Source organism: Octopus sinensis, linkage group LG2, assembly GCF_006345805.1.
Source record: "Octopus sinensis linkage group LG2, ASM634580v1, whole genome shotgun sequence".
Classification (NCBI taxonomy): Eukaryota; Metazoa; Mollusca; class Cephalopoda; order Octopoda; family Octopodidae; genus Octopus; species Octopus sinensis.
In genome coordinates, this window is record NC_042998.1 from 61261496 (window position 1) to 61273939 (window position 12444).

General features: G+C 34.7%; 1 protein-coding gene across 11 annotated transcripts in view; it reads right to left on the reverse strand.

Annotated features, from left to right (window-relative positions):
- Positions 1 to 8735, reverse strand: part of LOC115232413 — a 76038-nt gene extending 67303 nt beyond the window's left edge. For 8 of the 11 annotated variants that reach the window (XM_036513696.1, XM_036513729.1, XM_036513708.1 and 5 more), the window contains exons 1-2: positions 8693 to 8735; positions 1648 to 1682 (exon numbers count right to left, since the gene is read on the reverse strand). In XM_036513696.1, the coding sequence (XP_036369589.1) occupies positions 1648 to 1657 (10 nt within the window). In that variant the 5' untranslated portion in view covers positions 1658 to 1682; positions 8693 to 8735. Of the gene's footprint in view, positions 1 to 1647; positions 1683 to 5561; positions 5628 to 8692 lie in introns of those variants that run through there. The other 3 variants (XM_036513693.1, XM_036513705.1, XM_036513740.1) reach the window with 3 other exon arrangements.
- Positions 8736 to 12444: the final 3709 nt, after the last annotated feature.

The window sequence follows — 12444 nt, forward strand, 5'->3', positions numbered from 1 at the left end:
TTATCATGTTAACAGGTGTATATGTAATACAAAAAAAACACTGTCTGACATTGCAATACTAGATATATATAAATTGTATATAATCTGACAAAAAAATAAGTGACTTTCATTAGAGTGAATATGATTATTTCTCAGCACAGATCTATATTGTAGACGTTCCATCAAAATCATCATCATCATCATTGTCATCGTCGTTTAATATCTGCTTTCTATGCTTAGGTCTGACTGATTTCTGGCAAGCGAGAAGACTGAACCAGGCTCCAATCTGATATGATATGTATGCATATACATGTAAACATACATATACATGCATACATATATATGCATATATATACAGACATATGCATACATAAATATATCACAGTGAAACTATTAACTCACATTACAATAGTGATTTTATTGTATCACTTTTGACAAGTAATACTGAAATTGTGTTAGAGAGAAGAGATTGCTCCAGGAACACATTAGGCAAGAAGTTGAAAATTTGTTTGGCCCATGACACTGCATGGACCTTAAGTAAGGCCTGTGTGAAAATTGAATGAAATCATGTGGGTAGTTCTCTAGTTTTAGTGATACACACATACAAACAGACAGACAGACACACATTTACACTCACACTTACATGCATTCTTAGGCGCAGGAGTGGCTGTGTGGTAAGTAGCTTATCTACCAAACACATGGTTGTGGGTTCAGTCCCACTGCGTGGCAACTTGGGCAAGTGTCTTCTACTATAGCCTTGGGCCGACCAAAACCTTGTGAGTGGATTTGGTAGACGGAAACTGAAAGAAGACCATCGTATATATGTATATATATGTATGCGAGTGTGTATTTGTTGTGTGTCTGTGTTTGTCCCCTAGCATTGCTTGACAACCGATGCTGGTGTGTTTATGTCCCCGTTACTTAGCGGTTCGGCAAAAGAGACCGATAGATAGAATAAGTACTGGGCTTACAAAAGAATAAGTCTCGGGGTCGAGTTGCTCGACTAAAGGCGGGTGCTCCAGCATGGCCGCAGTCAAATGACTGAAACAGGTAGAAGAATAAAAGAATAAAAAGAAAGAATAAAAAGAATATATATATATAGACTATAATACATATTCTAACCTGAAACATTCTGGGAAGATACTCCGGTGAGAGATGATATCTCATATCAAACATCAGAGTATGTAAATCTCTGACATCTTCATATGATTAAAAATCAAGAAGAACTTCTGGAGAACAATTTTGTAAACAAAGGAAATTATCTTTAACAATTTTTACCACTTAAAAACCTTTCCAGTTGAGATTTGTTATTGAATCTCCTACATTAGAAAGCTGAGAATGATGTTCTTATAAGTACTTTTGACTTTAATTGTCAGTTTCCCAAGATGTTAATAACATCATTAATCATCTCTGTTGGTTCACAAATGACAGTCACTCAGTCTTCTCATTCTCCACCTCTCTTTCAAATCACCATTCTTATCCTCGTTTCACTCCCTGCATCTTCATTATTTTTCTGTCATCACTTCTCAACGTGTCACCTTGAATGAAAGAACACATCATAAGAGCAGTAAGAACTGTCTAATTTCTGGCTGCAAGAAAAACTGACCAATGCTAGTCCCCAAGAGAAAACTTATAGAAATAGATTTGGTACTTCAGTTTTATACTCACCATCTCGCATTCATATCCATCCTCCATGTGTGAGTCTGAAATTCATAATTTCAAGTGTTATAATTTATAGTAAAATTTACCAGCATTCACATTCACACAAAAAGCTATAATTATTAATCTAAACTTTTACCAATTAAGGACATTCACAGCAACACTGACCAAATGATTTCACAGTTATATTTTCTAATGATTGTTGAGATTTTGTGATTGAGCCTCAAACTTTACCAAGCCAACATTGATGTTCTAGTAAGTAACACTCCCTCTGATTATTGGATTCTCAAGATGTTAGTAAATCATTAACCATCTCACAAATAATTGTATCTTAGCTTCAACCATTCGGTCATGTCATTCTCCACCTCTCTTTCAAGTCATTGTTCTTATCCTCATTTTCTTGTAACATTCAGTCCCTGCATCCTCATTATTCTTCCGTTATCACTTAAACTTCTCACTTTCTCAACATGTCTTCATGATTGTAAAAACACATCAAAGAGCAATGAGAATTGTATAATATTATGAGATGCAAACAACCTGACCAGTGCTAGCACTATGAGGAAATGGCCCCAGTACACACTTGAAAGTGATTGGTAAATGAGAGGAGACAGCATAATTTTCTGTGGAACGTTCAATCTAATTGTGGACATTGGAGTCTGGTGCTGCCCCTGCTTGCCAGCTGTGGTCAAACTGTCCAACGCAGGCCAGCATGGACAATGGACGTAAAATGTTGATGATGATGACAATCTTATTAGTGCCTGTGTTACAATAAAACATACCCAAGAAACTTTATAAAATGGTTGCTGTTAAGATGGTAACTTGTCAAAGAAAATCCAGAGTATTTACGAGAGATGTGTGGCTACCTCAAGCAGTCAAAGTGGATGTTAACTCTGAACAAGAACTGGCTTGGACATTGATGACCCATCTAATCGACGGGAGCATGGAAGCAGATGATGAATGATAATGACATTATCATTATTTTTTTTGTATTTATTATTTTGCCTCTTTCAGCCTGTATCTAATCTTTATGACTTGGAACTAACACATGTGTAGCAGGGTCTGACTGACAGAAACTGTCGTGTAATGTTTTTGTTAATAATGAGAGCAACATCACAATTAAAATCTAATCCCATTGATGTTACCAACTTTATACTACATTTGTCACTGATATTAATTAAAACCAACTAATTACAAAAGGTCACAGTAATGCTTTATAAAATATACCTAAATAGTATCATAACTATACAGAAATGTTTCACATATTGTTTCAGGAAACAATAACATCTGGACATTATTGGACTATTGAAGTCAATAATAAGTTTCTAGAGAAGTGGTTCTGTGCACAAGACAAACAGTAGAATTACTTACACAGAGGGTAATAAGGTTTAAATCTGTTGGGTGAGGGTACAAGATGATGCTGTTATACAATCAGGTTAAATTTCAGACATACAAATGTAAATCAATTAATGAATAATATCCGATTCATTATCATGTTAACAGGTTGTATATGTAATACAAAAAAAAAAACACTGTCTTACATTGCAATACTAGATATTTATATAAATTGTATATAATCTGACTAAAAAATAAGTGACTTTCATTACAGTGAATATGATTATTTCTCAGCACAGATCTATATTCTCCACCTCTCATTGTTCTTATCCTCATTTTCTTATAATTTCAGTCCCTGCATCCTCATCATTCTTCCGTTATCACATAAACTTCTCACTTTCTCAACAGGTCATCATGATTGTAAAACACATGAAAGAGCAATGAGAATTGTATAATATTGAGATGCAAAACAACCTGACCAGTGCTAGCGCTATGAGAAAATGGCCCCAGTACACACATGAACTTACACCTGTGTAGCAGGGTCTGACAGACAGAAACTGTCTTCGATGTTATTGTTAATATAAGAACAACATCAAAGGAATATCTAATTCCATTCATGTCACCAAAGTTACACTACAAATTTCACTGATGTTATTAAGACCAACTAATTACAAATGGTCACAGAAATGATTTATATAATATATCTAAATAGAATCATAAATATACAGAAATGTTTCACATGTTGTTTCAGGAGACAATAACATCTAGACCTCATTGGACTATAGAAGTTAATAATCCCAGTTTGTAGAGAAGTGGTTGTGTGCCCACGAAAAACAGTAGAATTACTTACACAGAAGGTAATAAGGTTTTAAATCGTTGGGTGAGAGTACAAGATGATGCTATGAGAAAATAGGGTTCAATTTCAGACATACAAATGTAAATCAGTTAATAAATAATATCTGATTCATTACCATGTTAACAGGTTTCATATGTAATACAAAAAAACACTGTCTGTCATTGCAATAAAAGATATCTATACAAATTGTATATAATCTGACTAGAAAAGAAGTGACTTTCATTACGGAGAATATGATTATGTCCCAGCACAGATCTCTATTGCAGAATATCCTCCTCCTCCTCCTCCTCCTCCTCATCCTTTAACACCACAACCATATGTATATATATGTATATAGGCTAATAGCAGTATTGCCCGGCTCGTGTGCTCTTGTGTTCTATGCACGCGTGAATTAAGCTAAACTTGGATGAAGTTCAATCAAAATTCAATTATTTTGGTTTTAAAATCAAGCATTTTATACCCTTATGTGTTCTAATTCCTCAATAGGAAGTACGTAGAAGCGTTTTATAAATTTTTGTTGATCAAATAATTGCATTGTTGAATTATTCTTTTATATCAGTATTTCTCAACGGGGATTTCAAGGTAGAGATCCAGGAGCTGCTGGCGATGTATCGTGATAATCAAAAATCCAGCCTGCTAAAATTTGGTTAAAGGGATTCAAACTGCAGACTCAATGCAAAATGGTTACATTTAATTCAAAGCATTAAAAATGTTACGTAAACAATTGGTATGTGTTCACATAGTCCAAATGATTTATACGAAAATACCTACCAGGCTATATCCCGAAAAGCCATTTCTTTGCTGAATTCCTCTAATGTTTATGGCGATTCGTTTTTATATCTTGATTTTGGATTTTTCATGTATTTTACGCATGCTTGTACGCGTGGTGAACACAGATTACGTCAAAAAGCTGACTGATTAAATTTCACTATTCAACGCATGGGATAAGGCGTAAACAAACGCATTATCGATTTTTGCAATTGCGAGATGAATTTGGAACAAAAATAGCGCAGTTCAATTTTCATTCGCCTAAACCTTAAGTGACCCATTTTTGGTGGTTCTACGATCTGTTGGCTAGGAGGAGATGTGCCAGGAAGTTAAACCCACAGACAAACACACAGACAAACAAGTTGAGTTTCATATATATATAGATAATACATATTCTAATCTGAGACATTCTGGGAAGATACTCCGGCAAGAGATCATATCTCATATCAAACATCAGACTACCTTAAAAATGTGACATCTTCATATCTTCATACGATGATAAATCAACAAGAACTTCTGGATAACGATTCTGGAACCAAATGAAATTGTCTCTAATAAATTTTACCAGTTGAAAACGTTTTTATTTGCAATTTGTTATTGAATCTCCTACATTAGAAAGCTGAAAATGAGGTTCTTATAAGTAATTTTGACTTTAATTATCAGATTCACAAGATGTAATACATCATTAATCATCACTGTTGGTTCACAACTGATGGTCATTCTGTCTTATCATCTCCACCTCTCCTTCAAATCACCATTTGTATCCTCATTTTCTCACAACTTTCACTCCCTGCATCCTCAGTATTCTTCTGTCAACACTTCTCAAACGTGTCCCCTTGAATGATAAAACACATCATAAGAGCAGTAAGAACTGTCAAATTTTATGGGATGCAAGAAAAACTGACCAATGCTAGTGCTCAAAGGAAAAACTTATATAAATGAATTTGGTACTTCAGTTTTATATCACCATTTGACGGTGATGTTCTTTGACGGGGGTGCCCGGCTGTTCTTTTCTAGGCGGCAATTCTATGACTGAAATCATAATATGTAGTGTTATAATCTATAGTAAAATTTACCAGCATTCAAATTTACACAAAAATTCTATAATTAATAATCTAAATATTTACCAATTAAGGACTTTCACAGCAAACACTGACAAAATGATTTCACAGTTATATTTTCTAATGTTTGTTGAGATTTTGTGATTGAGCCTCATACTTTACCAAGACCAACATTGATATTCTAGTAAGTAAAACTGTCTATGATCATTGGATTCTCAAGATATTTGTAAATCATTAACCATCTCACAAATAAATTTGTCTTAGCTTCAACCATTTAGTCTTGGCATTCTCCACCTCTCTTTCAAGTCATTGTTCTTATCCTCATTTTCTTATAATTTCAGTCCCTGCATCCTCATCATTCTTCCGTTATCACATAAAATTCTCACTTTCTCAATATGTCATCATGATTGTAAAAACACATGAAAGAGCAATGAGAATTGTATAATATTATGTGATGCAAGACAACCTGACCAGTGCTAGCGCTATGAGAAAATGGCCCCAGTACACACATGAACTTACACCTGTGTAGCAGGGTCTGACAGACAGAAACTGCCTTCGATGTTATTGTTAATATAAGAACAACATCAAAAGGAATATCTAATTCCATTCATGTCACCAAAGTTACACTACAAATTTTCACTGATGTTAATTAAGACCAACTAATTACAAATGGTCAAGAAATGATTTATATAATATATCTAAATAGTATCATAAATATACAGAAATGTTTCACATGTTGTTTCAGGAGACAATAACATCTAGAACTCATTGGACTATAGAAGTCAATAATCTCAGTTTGTAGAGAAGTGGTTGTGTGCCCACGAAAAACAGTAGAATTACTTACACAGAAGGTAATAAGGTTTAAATCTGTTGGGTGAGAGTACAAGATGATGCTATGAGAAAATAGGGTTCAATTTCAGACGTATAAATGTAAATCAGTTAATAAATAATATCTGATTCATTACCATGTTAAAAGGTCTCAAATGTAATACAAAAAAACACTGTCTGTCATTGCAATAAAACATATATATACAAATTTTATATTATCTGACGAGAAAATAAGTGACTTTCATTACAGAGAATATGATTATGTCCCAGCACAGATCTCTATTGCAGAATTTCCTTCTCCTCCTCATTCTTTAACACCACAACCGCCATCACCACCACCACCGCCGCGGCCGCCGCCACCACCGCACCCGCCAGCACCACCACCGCACCCGCCAGCACCACCACCAGGACCAGCACCACCTCCACCGCCACCAGCACAACCACCACCACCATCACCATCATCATCATCGTTGTTTAATATCTGCTTTCCACGCTGAGGTGTGACTGAGGGCTGGGAAGCCTAAAGGCTGCACCAGGTTCCAATCTGATCTTATATGTATGCATATATATGCAAACATACATATACATGCACACGTATATGTGCATATATATTTACATACATATACATTCATAGATATATCACAGTGAAATTATTAACTCACATTAAAAAATGTATGGACCTTATGTAAGACATGCATTAAATTTGAATGAAATCAGTTGGGTAGTTCTGGAGTTTTAGTGTCGCACACATACAGACAGACTGACAAGCATTTACATGCACACATACATGCATTCTCAGTTATACACATACATATATGTATATAGACTAATAGCAGTATTGCCCAGCTCGTGTGCTCTTGTGTTCTATGCACGCGCGAATTAAGCTAAACTTGGATGAAGTTCAATCAAAATTCAATTATTTTGGTTTTAAAATCAAGCATTTTATACCCTTATGTGTTCTATTTCCTCAATAGGAAGCACGTAGAAGCGTTTCATAAATTTTTGTTGATCAAATAATTGCATTGTTGAATTATTCTTTTATATCAGTATTTCTCAACGGGGATTTCAGGGTAGAGATCCAGGAGCTGCTGGCAATGTATCATGATGATCAAAGATCCAGCCTGCTAAAATTTGGTTAAAGTGATTCAAACTGCAGACTCAATGCAAAATGGTTACATTTAATTCAAAGCATTAAAAATGTTATGTAAACAATTGGTATGTGTTCACATAGTCCAAATGATTTATACGAAAATACCCTCCAGGCTATTTCCCGAAAAGCCATTTCTTTGCTGAATTTCTCCAATGTTTATGGCGATTCGTTTTTATATCTTGATTTTTGATTTTTCATGCAATTTACGCATGCTTGCATGCGTGGTGAACACAGATCACGTCAAAATGCTGACTGATTAAAGTTCACTATTCAACGCATGGGATAAGGCCTAAACAAACACATTATCGATTTTTGCAATTGCGAGATGAATTTGGAACAGAAATAGCGCAGTTCAATTTACATTCGCCTAAACTTTAAGTGACCCATTTTTGGTGGTTCTACGATCTGTTGGCTAGGAGATGTGCCAGGAAGTTAAACCCACAGACACACACACAGACAAACAAGTTGGAGTTTCATATATATATAGATAATACATATTCTAATCTGAGACTTCTGGGAAGATACTCCGGCAGAGATCATATCTCATATCAAACATCAGACTACCTTAAAAATGTGACATCTTCATAAGATGATAAATCAACAAGAACTTGGGATAACGATTCTGGAACCAAATGAAATGTCTCTAACAAATTTTACCGTTGAATGAAAACGTTTTATTTGCAATTTGTTATTGAATCTCCTACATTAGAAAGCTGAAAATGAGGTTCTTATAAGGAATTTTGACTTTAATTATCAGATTCACAATATGATAATACATCATAACATCTCTGTTGGTTCACAACTGATGGTCATTCAGTCTTATCATTCTCCCACTCTCCTTCAAATCACCATTTGTATCCTCATTTTCCACAAACTTTCACTCCTGCATCCTCAGTATTCTTCTGTCAACACTTCTCAACGTGTCCCCTTGAATGATAAAACACATCATAAGAGCAGTAAGAACTGTCAACTTTTATGGGATGCAAGAAAAACTGACCAATGCTAGTGCTCAAAGGAAAACTTATATAAATGAATTTGGTACTTCAGTTTAATACTCACCATTTGACGGTGATGTTCTTTGACGGGTTGTGGCCGGCCGTTCATTTCTAGGCGGCAATTCTCTGCCTGAAATTCATAATATGAAGTGTTGTAATTTATAGTAAAATTTACCAGCATTCAAATTCACACAAATGCTATAATTATTAATCTAAACATTTACCAATTAAGGACTTTCACAGCAATACTGACCAAATGATTTCACGATTATATTTTCTAATGTTTGTTGAGATATTGTGATTGGGCCTCATACTTTACCAAGACCAACATTGATGTTTCTAGTAAGTAACACTGTCTTTGATTATTGGATTCTCAAGATATTTGTAAATCATTAACCATCTCACAAATAATTGTCTTAGCTTCAACCATTCAGTCTTGGCATTCTCCACCTCTCTTTCAAGTCATTGTTCTTATCCTCATTTTCTTATAATTTCAGTCCCTGCATCCTCATCATTCTTCGTTATCATCACTAAAATTCTCACTTTCTCAATATGTCATCATGATTGTAAAAAACACATGAAAGAGCAATGAGAATTGTATAATATTATGAGATGCAAGACAACCTGACCAGTGCTAGTGCTATGAGAAAATGGCCCCAGTACACACATGAACTTGCACCTGGGTAGCAGGGTCTTACAGACAGAAACTGTCTTCGATGTTATTGTTAATATAAGAACAACATCAAAAGGAATATCTAATACCATTCATGTCACCAAAGTTACACTACAAATTTTCACTGATGTTAATTAAGACCAACTAATTACAAATGATCAAAGAAATTATTTATATAATATATCTAAATAGTATCATAAATATACAGAAATGTGTCACATGTTGTTTCAGGAGACAATAACATCTAGACCTCATTGGACTATAGAAGTCAATAATCCCAGTATGTAGAGAAGTGGTTGTGTACACATGAAAAACAGTAGAATTACTTACACAGAAGGTAATAAGGTTTAAATCTGTTGGGTGAGAGTACAAGATGATGCTATGAGAAAATAGGGTTCAATTTCAGACATACAAATGTAAATCAGTTAATAAATAATATCTGATTCATTACCATGTTAAAAGGTTTCATATGTATTACAAAGAAAACACTGTCTGTCATTGCAATAAAAGATATTTATGCAAATTGTATCTGATATGACTAGAAAATAAGTGACTTTCATTACAGAGAATATGATTATGTCCCAGCACAGATCTCTATTGCAGAATTTCCTCCCCCTCCTCCTCCCTCTCCTCATCCTTTAACACCACAACCATATGTATATATATGTATATAGACTAATAGCAGTATTGCCCGGCTCGTGTGCTCTTGTGTTCTATGCACACGTGAATTAAGCTAAACTTGGATGAAGTTCAATCAAAATTAAATTATTTTGGTTTTTAAATCAAGCATTTTATACCCTTATGTGTTCTATTTCCTGAAAAGGAAGCACGTAGAAGCGTTTCATAAACTCTACCAAGACCAACATTGATATTCTAGTAAGTAACACTGTCTTTGATTATTGCATTCTCAAGATATTTGTAAATCATTAACCATCTCACAAATAAATTTGTCTTAGCTTCAACCATTTAGTCTTGGCATTCTCCACCTCTCTTTCAAGTCATTGTTCTTATCCTCATTTTCTTATAATTTCTGTCCCTGCATCCTCATCATTCTTCCGCTATCACATAAAATTCTCACTTTCTCAATATGTCATCATGATTGTAAAAACACATGAAAGACATACAAATGTAAATCAGTTAATAAATAATATCTGATTCATTACCATGTTAAAAGGTCTCATACGTAATACAAAAAAACTCTGTCTGTCATTGCAATAAAAGATATCTGTACAAATTGTATATAATCTGACTAGAAAATAAGTGACTTTCATTATAGAGAATATGATTATGTCCCAGCACAGATCTCTATTGCAGAATTTCCTTCTCCTCCTCATCCTTTAAAACCACAACCGCCACCGCCGCAAGCACCACCACCAGGAGCAGCACCACCTCCATCACCACCACCACAACCCCCACCACCACCATCATCATCATCGTTGTTTAATATCTGCTTTCCACGCTGAGGTGTGACTGAGGGCTTGGAAGCCTAAAAGCTGTACCAGGTTCCAATCTGATCTCATATGTGTGCATATATATGCAAACATACATATACATGCACACGTATATATGCATATATATTTACATACATATACATTCATAGATATATCACAGTGAAATTATTAACTCACAGTACAAAATGTATGGACCTTATGTAAGACATGTATGAAATTTGAATGAAATCAGTCGGGTAGTTCTGGAGTTTTAGTGTCGCACACATACAGACAGACTGACAAGCATTTACATGTACACATACATGCATTCTCAGTTATACACATACAATATGTAAATAGACTAATAGCAGTATTGCCCGGATCGTGTGCTCTTGTGTTCTATGCACGCGCGTTAAGCTAAACTTGGATGAAAGTTCAATCAAAATTCAATTATTTTGGTTTTAATATCACAGCATTTATACCCTTATGTGTTCTACTTCCTCAATAGGAAGTACGTAGAAGCGTTTCATAAATTTTTGTTGATCAAATAATTGCCATTGTTGAATTATTCTTTTATATCAGTATTTCTCAACGGGGATTCCAAGGTAGAGATCCAGGAACTGCTGGCGATGTATCGTGATAATCAAAAATCCAGCCTGCTAAAATTTGGTTAAAGTGATTCAAACTGCAGACTCAATGCAAAATGGTTACATTTAATTCAAAGCATTAAAAATGTTATGTAAACAATTGGTATGTGTTCACATAGTCCAAATGATTTATACGAAAATACCTTCCAGGCTATATCCCTAAGAGTCATTTCTTTGCTGAATTTCTCTAATGTTTATTGCGATTTGCTTTTATATCTTGATTTTTTATTTTTCATGCAATTTACGCATGCTTGCACGTGTGGTGAACACAGATCACGTCAAAAAGCTGACTGATTAAAGTTCACTATTCAACGCATAGGATAAGGCCTAAACAAACACATTATCGATTTTTGCAATTGCGAGATGAATTTGGAAGAGAAATAGTGCAGTTCAATTTTCATTCGCCTAAACTTTAAGTGACCCATTTTTGGTGGTTCTATGATCTGTTGGCTAGGAGGAGATGTGCCAGAAAGTTAAACCCACAGACACACACACAGACAAACAAGTTGAGTTTCATATATATATAGATAATACATATTCTAATCTGAGACATTCTGGGAAGATACTCCGGCAAGAGATCATATCTCATATCAAACATCAGACTACCTTAAAAATGTGACGTCTTCATAAGATGATAAATCAACAAGAACTTCTGGATAACGATTTTGGAACCAAATGAAATTGTCTCTAACAAATTTTACCAGTTGAAAACCTTTTTATTTGCGCGATTGTTATTGAATCTCCTACATTAGAAAGCTGAAAAAATGAGGTTCTTATAAGTAATTTTGACTTTAATTATCAGATTCACAAGATGTTAAATACATCATTAATCATCACTGTTGGTTCACAACTGATGGTTATTTTCAGTCTTATCATTCTCCCACCTCTCTTTCAATCACCATTTGTATCCTCATTTTCTCACAACTTTCACTCCCTGCATCCTCAGTATTCTCTGTCAACACTCTCAACGTGTCCCCTTGAATGATAACACACATCAAAGAGCAGTAAGAACTGTCAACTTTATGGGATGCAAGAAAAACTGACCAATGCTAGTGCTCAAAGGAAA